Source organism: Triturus cristatus, chromosome 6 (genome assembly GCF_964204655.1).
Source record: "Triturus cristatus chromosome 6, aTriCri1.1, whole genome shotgun sequence".
Lineage (NCBI taxonomy): Eukaryota > Metazoa > Chordata > Amphibia > Caudata > Salamandridae > Triturus > Triturus cristatus.
The window spans coordinates 283536759-283550338 of record NC_140589.1 but is presented as its reverse complement, the minus strand read 5'-3'; the positions used below and the strand labels follow the sequence as shown (position 1 = coordinate 283550338).

General features: G+C 46.8%; 1 protein-coding gene across 3 annotated transcripts in view; it reads right to left on the bottom strand.

The window, feature by feature from the left end:
• Positions 1–13580, bottom strand: part of SMC6 (structural maintenance of chromosomes 6) — a 918345-nt gene that overhangs the window by 879365 nt on the left and 25400 nt on the right. For all 3 annotated transcript variants that reach the window (XM_085610645.1, XM_085610644.1, XM_085610643.1), the window contains exons 2-3: positions 4496–4653; positions 3209–3326 (exon numbers count right to left, since the gene is read on the bottom strand). In XM_085610645.1, the coding sequence (XP_085466771.1) occupies positions 3209–3326; positions 4496–4642 (265 nt within the window). In that variant the 5' untranslated portion in view covers positions 4643–4653. The remainder of the gene's footprint in view (positions 1–3208; positions 3327–4495; positions 4654–13580) is intronic.

Below are 13580 nucleotides of genomic sequence, written 5' to 3'. Positions count from 1 at the left end.
GGTGCAGAGTGCAGGGGCCCAATGTTAGCCAATTGTTAAAGGGGGCCTTTGGTCAAGGGCTGCTTACGAGCAGGCCACTCGGTTGTGGAAGCAAAGCTTCTGGGGTTAGGATCAGAACTACAGGGGCCAACTATTTGCATTAGAGCTGCACCACCAGCGACACAAAGGTGGCTGGATGCAGGGTGCCAAGAAGACATCGGGAGTCTTGTTGGTTTCAATGGAGATCTCTGTCTCGAAAGAAAAGCTGCAGGCTCTGGCAAGGAGGTTTCCCCGAGGACGACCACTGGCAGGAGGGGTAAGATGGGTTCTTGGGGGATGCCTGGACACCGTCAGTTGGACCACCCAAGACCGTGGGACGTCGGGTGCAGGGATGTCTTTAGGCCTCAGATCTTCTAGCCAGCTCCGGTCCCCTTCTGGTTGAGGTTGCAGGAGTCAGTTGGAAGCTCGAGATAGGTCAAGGATCACCAGATCCTAGGTCAGTATCACTAGGGAGACTTTCTCGGGGTGTTGGGCCACTCAAACTCGGGCCGTTGGCATCCAGTGCAGAGTAGTGCAGAACCGCAGAGCCGCCTAGATCCAGGTTCTGTGTTGGAGTCTTTTGCTGTGTAAATCCAGAGCTCACAGGAAACAGTTGTTCTGGTAAAAGCAGGGCAGGTCCTCCGGGTTCTGGATGGCTGCTCGACATGCCGGGTTTTCACTGGGTGCAGGTCGAAGTCGGGAGAGGCAGGTAGGGCTGTCCTCCTCTTCCTTCTTCAGCACAGCTCGTCGGTCCTTCTTCTTTCTTTTTCTCTATTCTGAGGAGGCAAGGTTCACGGTCGCCCCTAAATACTAAATTTAGGTGCGTTACAGGAGTTTGCAGGTCAGGACCAATAGGTCACATCCTTGGGGTGAGTACATCCCCCTAGTATGCCACCCTCCAGTGGGAGGGAAGCATGAGCCTCTTTCTGGCTGACAGCGTCTCCTCATCTTCAAGATGACTGAAATGTGTGCTTCACCTCTCCTCCCCCACCTGAGTGGTGGGGATGGCAATGCTGGGCACACCTCTCCTCCTATCTTGGTTTTCCCACAGATCATCCCGCCCAAACTGGAGGTCAGAACCAGTGGGAGCCAGTTGCTGGGGGAAGCAAATGCAGAGTCAGCTACCAAAGGCGGAAGGCCTTTGAAGCTTCCCCTTCATGGACCCAGCCCATCCTGAGGGAGGAGGTATGACTCCTCTGCCCAGGATGGGCTTTGTTTCTGGATCTAGAGAGCAGAGGTCCTCTACCCATGGGCCCAGAAACATGTCTGGTGACAGCAAATGGAGGGTCGCCATTCAGGAACCACACCAAGACTGGTTGTTTTTCAGGGGGCCTCTTATGCCCTCTGAGTGATTTTACAGTAAATCCCACACTTGTATCAGTGTGGGTTTAATGTGCTGAGAAGTGTGCTACCACACTGCCCAGTTTTCAGTAAAGCCATTATGGAGCTGTGGAGTTCTTAATGACCAACTCCCAGATCATGCACTCTTTATGGCCTTACTGCACTTACAATGTCTAAGAATGGACTCTGACGCTGTAGGGGTACAGGGCTCATGCAACTGTACCCTTGCCTGTGGTCTAGGGCACCCTACTAGAGGGGCGACTTACCTAAGCAGTGGGTTGCAGGCATGGCACACTGGGATGTGTGCCATGTTGAGTCTTCACTTTTCTTTGCACCAAAACACGAAGTCTGCAAATGCAGTGTGGGGGTGTTAAGGTGCAGGGTCTGTAAGGGTGGCACAATTTGTGCTGCAACCCTTAGAGGTCTTCTCAGGTCACAGTGCACTTGGTATCCATGGTATCTGTAACAAAGGGCTGACCTGTGGCCAGAGATGGGACAATTGTGGGTACAGGGGTACAGTTTTGGGAAAGAACACAGGCCATGGGAACCTGATTGGCAGAGACCCAGGGCATATTAAGTCAAAATGCCTCAACTGTAAGGCAAAAAGCAGGGGATAACCATGCAAAAAGGGACACTTTCCTACAGACATCCATAAAGAAGGGAGGACTGATTTGTGTAACTGAAGACAATGCAGACAGAATAGTTTTCTTGCTTTAGGTCTTGAAACATTTCACCAGTCGAGGAACCAATTTCTTTGTGGCTAATCCATTAAATCTTTCAATCACTGGTTTCATCAAGTCAATAACATATTTCCTCAAAGGAGATCCATATTGTAATGTGTCAAACATTACAGAGGCTTTGGAGGAGAACAGAATATAAAACCCTGTAACTCATCTAACCAGTGAGATCCTAAATGCCAGCTTCTAATAAATAGGCAAATACATGTTCGTCTAAAACAGGCAGAATAAACATTTAGCAAAAATAGATTCCAAGACGCTAACTGCCATATTTTTTTACAAGGTAAGAATGTCTTCCTACAAAAGTGACTTGAATTTCATTCTTAATGCCAGCCAAACTTGCTTGCCACATATTGTACACTTGGTTCATTTACAATCTTAATTCAAGCCCCAGCAAATTTGGCACTGAATTATGTATAGTGGGATTTGGTACTGGCCAAATATTTTGTGGGGAAATAGTTATTGAGATTGGTTGGAAAAACAAAATGGTCATAACTATGGAAGAGGAAAGCATACCAATGCACAAATGGAGTTTCATAAAAATAGTGGGGGTAAACTCAAAATCAAGAGATGAGCAACCATAATTTATGAAGGAGAAAACTTTTATGACTTTCAACTTCCAAAACCATGTTCGCTAGGACTGAAAGCCAACCTGGTTATCTTAAAAGGCCAGTGCAGTTTTCCCTCTCCGCTTATTTGATTTTAGAATGAAGCATTAATTTTTTTTCAGTCTACCATTAGCCTCTTATGGGTTTAATTGGATATATAATGTACAGGTTTCGCTTATAAAATGTACCTAGGTCCCACACATAGGCAAACATTTTCAGTGTACCTTAATACCAGTGACAATCCTTTGATGCAAACTGAAAGCTCTGGATGTTATTACTACCAGGGAATAATTCACATCACCAAACCATGTTTTACAATCATATTACCAATCATATTACCCTTTATATACCTAATAAATTAGTGATATAACTAAAGTGGAAAAAAACCTGCAACCCATTGAATTCTTGAAAGACTCCTTTTTCAAATAGGATATATACAGCATTCATGCTTTAGATGCAATGTTATACTGATAGGAATGAAACAAACACAAAGCAAGAACCTACTTCCATTATTTCCAACCACAAAGTTGACATTTGGTCCGAACTGGAATGGTCCCAGCATGGAGTGGCACATGAAGTTTTTGAGTGAGATACTTTCAATGATCCCAACTTCACCAGTACTCTAAAGAAATAAAAAACAAGTTTAAGCATAACATTGCAACTGGGCCTTATTAGCAAAGAATCCAGGCTAGTGGCCGGTGCTGCTGTAGCACCTTCTGAATCCTTTATTATGCTAACACAAAGGGAATTTCACCTTTTATGTCAGACCTTCACTCTGCCACAAACCCAGATATTTTCAGCTTTAGACCCATGTATACTTCCATATTCAGATTCGTGATTGGATAGAGAATACAGGCAATCTTCCTAAAGCAGGAGGTAGCAGAAGTCCATTAGACAATCTAGGACCTTAATGCTGATAAATATAAAGCTTTACCACTATATTTGCCTCTATGGTATGATAAAGTCACCACAAGAAGAAAATGACACATTCACACTACACACATCTCTGAAGATCCTCCTCCTCTGAATAGGACAAAACTAGACTATGTTATGAAGCATTAAGAGAGAAGAACAGGAATTAAACCGAGGTATTAAATCCGTATTGGATTAAGAAAGTGTAATAAAATCTTTATTTATGATGCTGGCATATATTTTATCACTCAAAACTTAAACCAATCCCAGATAGATAATAAAATGTAATACAGGGCAACTAGTCTTGTCAATTGTTCTTTTTTATGCTACATTTATTCAGTTGATATGCTATTCATGGGACAGGGAATACGAATTTCTACCAGGAAAACTAGATACACAAACAGAAGCAGAAAAAAAAATATATATATATATCAGCACTCGTCATAATTAAAGCTTCAAAATTCACCAGAATGCTATTCCTTCAGAATGTATACACATAGATGTAAAAGTGAGAAGTTGATGCAGGCGTGCCTAAATCCAGATGCGGTTGATGAGGAACAATGCCTGCAAAGGATCCAACAGTACCGGCACAACCCTCACCCATGAATCAGAACCCTACAAAGCACAATTAGGTTGCATGTGCGAGTCCAAAAACAGATCGCAATACACTGCATCCTTGAGACTGCAACATAAACAGTCCAATTAATCACGTCAACAAATGAGAATTTGAACAGAATTCGCCAATTTCATCAATGTCTCTCTTGTATGGCTCAGATTACAGTTAAAACCCCTTTGTAGTCATAAAGAACGTGAAGATTATGGACTACTTTGCTCGATTCTGTATGACATTATACAAATTAAAAAGGGAAAAAAACATACCGAGTGCGAGTGATTAAGGCTGGCATCAAAATAGTTTTGAGACTGCCTAGCATCTTCTTCAGCACCATCATCAGAATCTAGAGCGCCTTGTCGAGGTCGCTTTTGCTGCCCCACTCCTACCACAGGGCTGGAATCTTTTCTTTTCATTGATCCTAAATCTTAAGAAGAGAAGAAAGAGCAATTTAAAAAAAATACAAAATCAGGGTTATCAAGGTAACAGAAAACAAAAGTCCAGAAATAGAGCCAGGAAACACACAGAAAGGTAGCAGCTGAGGTTCATTACTGAAGACCTGCACAACAAGCTCTATATACCTAGTATTAGCTCTTGTTCATGGAGACTTTGTGGATATTGGTTTGACAGTGCAGCGGTTTAAAACACCTACCGTTTCCAAAATACATACTGTGGGCTTTGCATCATCACTTTCAACTGCTGTTTTGTTTCCTAAACCAGCCTCATTCAACCATTTACTTGAGACATTGTCAATCACATCTTGGCTTAGTCAAAGAGTATTTCTTTCTCCCCAATGCTATTTATTCTTTGGGTGTATCTTTCTGCCTTCAACAGAGTGAACATATTACAATGATTGGGAGACCATTTTAAATCTTCTTTCCTCTCCCTCCGTCAGCTCATTGATGCGAACACATAACACACACACAGACGCATACTTCTGCAAGCCTGTGTTAGTACATAAATCCAGAACTATTAGCTTTGCCAATGCTTTTTCTCCATTTCCTGCAAATAGTTAACAAAATCAAAAGCATAAAGAATACTCATGGCATTTCCTGGTGAGGGAGGGGTCATGTGAATTTGACACACCTCAAAGTAAGGTACTCCAGAACACACCATATCCAAGAGAATTTTTTACCATTTTTGGGAGAACGCCATACTATTATGAGCAATGCTGATCTATTCTTTCCCACTCTCTTTAATGTTTAAGCTTTTCAAGTTACCCTGTATTTTGTGGGCTACTTCAGAACGTCATGTCAACGTATCTATTGCCTTCAAAATTATCAGAACGTGTGATGCAACAGTGACATGACCTTCAAAGAAGTTTGCTTTGGGCACCTCAAAGTGTTCCTTAGGTTATCTTATGTAGGTCAGGTTTTTTCTTATCTTTACATGGAGGGCCCGATTCACAGAACTAACTTAAGACAAAATCCTAAACTTACTACCATTTCGGTATTCACAGAAGTTAGGAGTCCTAACTTAAGGACTCCTATATGCCTTCTGTGAACACCGAAAGTCTTAAAGTTAGGATTTTTCTCAGTTTATAAACACTCTAAGTGTCTCAGCTAACGAAGGAGAGGGTGCAGAGAACAAGGGAGTTGGGCTTAGGGACAGAAATGCTGCCCTTTTGACACATCTGGCAAAATGGTAACGCATGAATGAACAGTAAACACTGTCAGGAAGACACAAACCATGCATTCAGGAGCCATGAGTAAGGAATATACAGAAACAATGAGGCATGTAAGACAGGATGGGAAAGCCAGTCCTGCAAACCAACAAATATTGTTTCATTACTTGGCTGAGTAGTTAAAACTATGGGGGCACTGAGTGAGACCTGAATGGAAGAGCAGTGCTTTATGAATAGAACGAGGGCATTGTAAATCCTGCATAGACCACAACCCCCATGAATCTGCGCACGCGCCTGCATGCACTAATGAAAATATCACGGCACAGAGGGGCGGAGCCGGACAATTGAAAAGTGCTTCCGTCCAACTGCACGCTGCTGATTATTCTTGTTCATATCAGCTTACTGAAGTTAGAGTCCTGCATGTCACACGGCCGTTGTGGTATCGGTCCACTAGCACCGCTATCGTTTTTCACCACAATTTTGTTTAGGATACAAGTGTGTTATTCGTAGGGTGTCCTTCCCTTACTTTATGAGACGCCTTCATTAATTGTGCATATTCATCGTGGAGCTGATTTCTCTTCCATTGGTGAGTCCAGTTTTATTGACAGACTCGTGCTTCAGGGAGTGGGAGTTCACTTGCATTAAAGATGTCCTCAGGCAGTCTGTACTGCCTCTGAATTCCCAGAGGAACTGGCTGAACTGTGTGGTATACACAGTTTCCTGAAGAACTACGGATTCACATTTATGTTTGACTTTGTGTTCAGCGTGCTTTGATCATGAATATGCACTACGGACGACGAAGAGCTGAAATGAGTTAGACATGCATATATGGAGAAGGCTAAGCATTACTGACAAGTGGATTGACCCAGTTTAAGACTTTAATGCGCTAGTCAAATAAGCTGGTATCAGTTGGAGTGGACAATTCATTTATACTAAGCCGTTTTAACAGGGTTCCTACATTAGAGTTCCTGGTATACTCTTCCCCTATGACGTTAGGTGTGTCATATTCTATGGAAGGTCTGGAGGGTATCCATTATAATCGCTTCTGGTGTTTGCCACTCATCAATAGTGATAGATAAGATAATAACATCATTCCCCTAATATTGTATTAGTACAGAAAAGAATCATAGAATCTGGGAAAGCCCATAATACCTCCCCTCCTGCAAACCCTAAAGGCTGGATTTGAATTTTACTTTTAAGGTACAGCGTATAGTACAATGATACAGTATTTGTTGTATAACTAGAAATAGTGTTTTTCTCTTGCAGGTCTCCCCCCCCCCCCCCTGCTGTTCCCTTCCTTCCCTTCCCTCAAATAATCACCTGAAGATGTTATAGCAATCAGAATTGAGGCTATTGAGAAGTGGACATTTGGAGCTACAAATTGATCCTGGGAATTTGTCAGGTTGACATCTTTTCTCCATTTACCAGCCACCACCATAACCCATCCACATCATCATTACATATACAAAAATGGGGGCGAGGCTAAGCAAGCCACGATGGCGGCCGTGCATCGCTGAGGCTCCGCGACCGGGCGCTTCTTTGCCAAGCTACGGAGCGTTGCAGCGGGTGCTCGGTGGCTCGAAGGGCACCGGAAAGCACCTATGAGGTGGTGAGATGCAGCAAGCAGCCCGACAACGTCCTGAACCACAGAAATGCAGAGATACCCGGGAGGGATAGACGCCGTCGCAGCCCGGGACCCAAGATGGCGCCGCAACCCCCGTGAATGAGACGGGGAAGGCGCGGGGAGAGACGCTGGGGACAGCGATACACTGCGCTGTCCCTACATCGCTGCCAGATTCGAAGCGGCTGAAGGCGGACCAGGGGCCATTGCAGCGGGACGCCGCGAGGAGGGGGGACATCGCCGCCGTGATCGGACCCGCCATTTTGCGCGCAGAGTGCCTACCTCACGCCGGAGTGGGATCTAGACGCCACTGACGATTGCCCAAGGTACGTCTACTCCCAGAGGGGCCATGAAGGAGCGCTGGGACCCGGCAAGACCAACGTGCCCCAGGGGTATATCGACCTTCCCTCGTGGGGCCTGCCTGACTTTAAAATGGCCGCCGAACAGACATCGGGCCACTTTCTACACCACTGGTGAAGCCTTTACACTTGGGGCAAGCACAGAAACGACCTTCTCGACGGCGCCCCGGAGGGGGGTTGAAGCGCTCAAGCCTGCCCCGCTTGTTGTATGCCCGCAGTTAACTGCCAGAGGGCCCCTGGGTGCATCTGGGAGGCCGCAGTGGCCGAGGAGTGTCAGAGGGAAGGGTTGCACTGGTGCTGGGTGACAGTGCGCCCCACACCCTGAAAGAGACGCCCCAGACACCAGGCACAGAGGGCGCACACCAGCACTTCCCCGCCACATACAACCGGGACTTGTCGTCTGCACCCCAGGGGGCTGGAGGGGTCTCGCCTCTGTCGGGTGCCTCTGGCGGAGACCTGACCTAGACGGCCGCAGAGAAGATCACATTTACACCCGGTGGGGTGCGGCCTCGGACTTCGCGGGCGCTGCAAGTGAGTTCCCGCCCACGGCTTCAGAGACAGACGGGAGCTTGGAGCGGGGGCTCGGACACCGGAGGCGTCGCGCGGATGGCCCCTGGGGCCTGACATCGGGGACTCTGTGCCCTGCCTGCGGAAGGAGACCCAGAATACCGGCCCGGGTTGCTGCCCTCCAGCGCCGATCTTTCGTCGCCCTCTACCGCCGCACCCTCCGCGGACCCCTGGCGCCACCGTGGGCTCCTGAGATCTGACTGACGGCGCCGGCCCGTGCGCCGCACGTGAAGTCAAGATGGGGAAATCACGACATGCGCAACACAACACGGTCCCGGAGACAGCCCCGGAGAACATGCCGAAGGCCTCGTCTTGGACCCCCGGTACAGCGTCCCTCACGGACACAGCAATATCGGATAAGCTGGATAAGGTCCTGGCCGCCATCGAATTATCCCGTCTTTCTATGGAGGAGCGCCTCGGCACCCTGGCGACAGATGTCAACCTTCTCCGGGATGACCACCGAAAATTGGCTGACCGGGTTCGCACGGAGGAGCGGGCGTTGGAAGAAATACAACCAATGATGAAAGATCATCAGGCGACACTCCAGGGAGTCCTCAACCGTCTAACCGCGGTGGAGGAACGCGCAAACGATCTGGAAGGGCGCTCAAGACGCTACAACATCCGAGTGCTGGGACTACCGGAGGGCATCGAGAAAGGAAATCCTATAGACTATATGGACACCTGGCTGAAATCTTTCACTCCGTCCACAGATCGCACAGCCTTTTTCTCTATAGAGCGGGCTCACAGAGTACCGGCCCAGAGACCCCCACCCGGTGCGACGCCCCGGCCGCTCCTGGCTAAGTTCTTGCACTTTTGGGATCGGGACGCGGTGCTTCGGGCAGCGAGGGCGGCAGCACCACTACGGGTGGAAAACAACCAAATTATGATCTTCCCAGATTATGCCCGAGCAGTTCAACAGCAGAGATCCTCCTTCCTCCGTGCGAACCCGGTCAGCCAATTTTCGTATACACCGCATGGCGACAGAGCGCCCCCCATACACACCATTACTGCCACTAGTCGGCTGGCCCAGACATAGGGGGTTCTTTACTCCTGCCATGCTTCAGGAATGGACGTCTAGAGACATTACCAAGGCGGAGGCAGTGTTTGAAGGGGGACAGCACTGGCCATACCGACAGCTTCTGGGCGAATATGACTTACCCCCCGGGCAGTTCCTGATTCACCGACAACTCCTTGGCTGCTACCGACCATACTCCGATCTCGCACTAGGGGAACCTCCCACTCACCCTGTTCTACATTCAATCTTGCGAATGGGATCGGGTCGCCATCTCACCACATGGCTATACAAATCAATCAGGGAATTGGCACCCCCACTGCTGGGATCTCTCCGGGTGCTCTGGGAGGAGGAAGCAGGACGATCGTTTCATGATAACGAGTGGGGCAGAGCGATAAGAGTTCCCCAAAAAAGTTTCCAGGAACGCTCGGTTCGAGAATATACAATTTCATATCCTACATAGGGCATACCTAACGCCTGCGCACCTTCAACGTTTTTTCCCCCGACACGACCTTCCTTTGCCCTCGCTGTCAGGCAGGAGACTCAGCCTTCTCACACATGTTCTGGACCTGCCCAGGCATTCAGACCTACTGGTCATTTATCCACACGACGCTCAGGGATCTCACCGGACTGCCCCATCTAACTACTTGGGAGGGCTGTGCACTCGGTATTCTGGGAGGGAGGAAACGACACAAAATACCAATGCGCTTTGTTTTCCTAGCACACCTACTGGCCAAACTCTGTATAGCCATGCACTGGCAGGCCCCATCAGGTCCCCCGATCGCGGCATGGGTGGGGGCGGTTCTCAAATGGGCGGCGGCCGAGGAAGACGCAATCAGGGAGGAGGAAGCCAAAGGTATACGTAAGGTCCCAATTTCCCTAGAATGGGCGCTCCTGCTGCACCAATTTAGGCAGTCCCAAACTCCAGAGGCCCCAGTCATTGACTTACATGCCCCCAGCACCACACCAACTCGCACCGCACAGGCTCCCGAGATAGGAGACCCCCCTCCACAACCCTCCGCGATCCCCTCGGATGCATCGGGTCTGGCTCCCCCCAGTGGGAACGCTCCACAGCAATCCATATCAGCCCGCATACATACTCCTTTCTAGGTGAATAGTTGCTGCATGATGGAGTAGGCAATAACGGAATCATAGTATACGCCTCACTCCAACACTAAGCACCCCATGGCACTCCCCAGTTCAGTTCTCCCCCCTAGTTTTTCTTTCACTGGCACAGACCTGCTATACAGCAGACCACACTCACACCAACCACGATGTAAATGTAATCTTGCACTCAATAATGGTCTATCCCGCTACGTACATGTTGCAGCCATTTATGTGAAACGTGATAAACGTAAGTTTATATAACTAAATGCCAATAAAAAGAATTTTCAAAAAAAAAAATCATTACACATACAAAAATATTCTTAGCAAATGCACACTACTCATTGACAATAAAACACTCATTCCACAATTCAATCTCTCAAACACCACAAAACAAACTTAGGTACCCTCCTAAACCTACAGCCACAAAATGGCCCCTTTACTCTCACACAAACGACTACTCTGCCCTATACCATGAACATACACACATCACCATCACAACAACAACAAAAAATTATACATAACCTTAATCCCCTGAAGCACACTCATTTTTCATATAAACAGCTCTACCCTCACCTTACTCCTAACAGACCCCATTCCAGCACCAGCAACTCTTCACTCCACCCTCTCTTATATCATCCTCCAACATACCCTGCTCTTTTTACCAAAAACAAACATTCCTTACTTTCTACCCCAAACACTACCTAGTCATGCTAGAAAAAGCCACTACATACATTCATAAGCCCTGTTCATCTCTTCTCACAAACCACATGCACTCTCCTACAACACGCATTACCACCATCACCACCCTCGTTCCTCTTCAATATACACTTCCCCTAATACTTTAGAACCAAATCCTACAAACACAAAAATAGTTAACACAAGTTGAGGAAAATAGAGAATAATTTTATGGATAAAACAAAACCAAAACAAAGATCCAATATGTACAACTGGAGTTTTGAATTTCTGAAGATTAAATCGAAAAGTAGTGCTTAAAGTCAAATAGCGCTTAGTGGTTACTTGAGGTCGCTCTGGAATGGGGTAAATCAAAAGTTCAGAACGACTGCGATGGAGGGCAGGCTGGCTACAGTACCCACGCAGGATCTGCTGAAAAAGTAAGATGGATAGAGCAAGTGTCTGCGCCAAAGACTCGATGTTTCTTTGTTCAGAAACCGAGCCTCTTGGAGCAGTTATTATAACATGGCAGTTCAATGGCAAGGCAGAGGCATAGTCCACCCTAGACTGGCACTGCCATTTGCCAGTGGCTCAAAAGTTCAGAGGTAGTGCTAAACATTATAGGGCTAGATAGCAACACCATCTAATGCAAGTCTCGGGGCTAGAAGGTAGGGGCGACATGCTACACTTAAGTGCAGGCCCCAAGGTATGGTTTAAAAGCTGTGTGCTGCTGGGCCCACGTTCCCGGATCTGCTACATACCCCTATCTAGCTGGCTGTTTTGCTGTAAGCCCCAAGGTTCACTGGAATTGCAGTGTGCCATAGACCATAGTAGGGGCTAGGTGGCTACAGTGTGGGGAAGGCCTCAGGCTTAAAGGTAGTATTGCATGTAGGAGCAACGACCCTAGGCACGCTGCCCGGGATGGGGCTCACCAGGAAATTAAAGACACTTAACACACACTGTGTATACAACAGTGAACTTTTGTTCACATGTGCTCGACGGAGTGCAAGTCTGTCTAAGAAAGAAAGAAAGTCTTTGTCAGGGATTGATACATGGCTGGCTAGAAAGGTGAGCTAATGTGCGGGGGGCTGGGTACTTAAAAAACAGTTCCTATTGCTACAACTCTCCAGGTGTTTCTCTCACAGCATGGCACTCGGAGTTGCTTGCACTCAAAAACACAATTAAAGCTCTTTGAAACATTCTCTAAAAGTATTTTTTTCTTTGCATTATTGTAAAGAACAAGGAACAGGAACAGCTAATGAGAATTCTTCTCTCCACACATTGGGACGGGACAAGGCAGTGCAGCGAGACAAGGGCTTTGTTGAGATGAAGGCCCGCACCGCAACAAGAAGAGAGCCGTCTCCTCAGAGGTGCCACCCCCACAATCAAGAAGAGCAAGCTCCTTTATGAGTCGGTACAGCATTACATGGAGTGCGCTCTGAATGAGAGCCGGTGCACTGGGTCTCACGGCAAAAGGTCTACAAACAGATGCACTTTTATGGAGTGCCAGATCATCCTTTTTTTTTTTTTTTTAAAGGTATGTCCAGGAGGGCGGGACCAGTGGAAGGATGCTAGAAGCCACACTTGGTCAATGAACCACGGACTGAAGAAACACAGGACGCGCTAGGAAACCAAAGTGAAGCTGGGAAGCCCTGACCAATCAAAAGCAAGGAAATTAGAGTGACGTCTGAACCATCCAATTGTGAGTAACAGTAATTAAGGGTCTCAAACCCTGTTTTAAGATTTTTTTTCTCTACAAGAAATTTCGCAACCACAGCACGTGTTGTGCAGGAGAAATCTAAAAAGATAAAACAACAAATTGCAAAGCTGCAACAAACACATCTGGCTCAAAACAAACAGCACTCAAGACAAACTTTGCCTGCACATAACTTTAGGTTTCCGAAGTTCGTTTATGAAATTCTCACCGAACAAATGAAAATCATCTGATTTCCCTAAAATGTACTGACAAACTGTCAAATCATTACACAACCCCAAAAAAAAGAAGAAAAAAAAAGGGACCACCATGGCTTCCTATTTAAACCAAATGAAAACCACCACCAACAACCCTTTTCCAACAATCCCCCTCAAGGGTAGTTTAATCCAGCCCCTGCATTCTTCAAACAACTAACAAAAACTGATTTTATGGATCTTTTCAAAACAAGCCGGCCAGTCAGCTGCCCCTCTAACTCTTGTCTGCCATAAATCCGCAAGAACATCCTTTTAACAACCTCTGCTGCCACCTCAGTCAGAACAATCAACAATCGATTTTGACGAAGGCTTAAAAAAAGACATACATACGTCCATTATTAACTAATACAAACCTGTACCCTCAAGACCCAAACAACAACAGACCTATTGCAAACAGACCATCCCTCTGTAAACTAATAGAAAG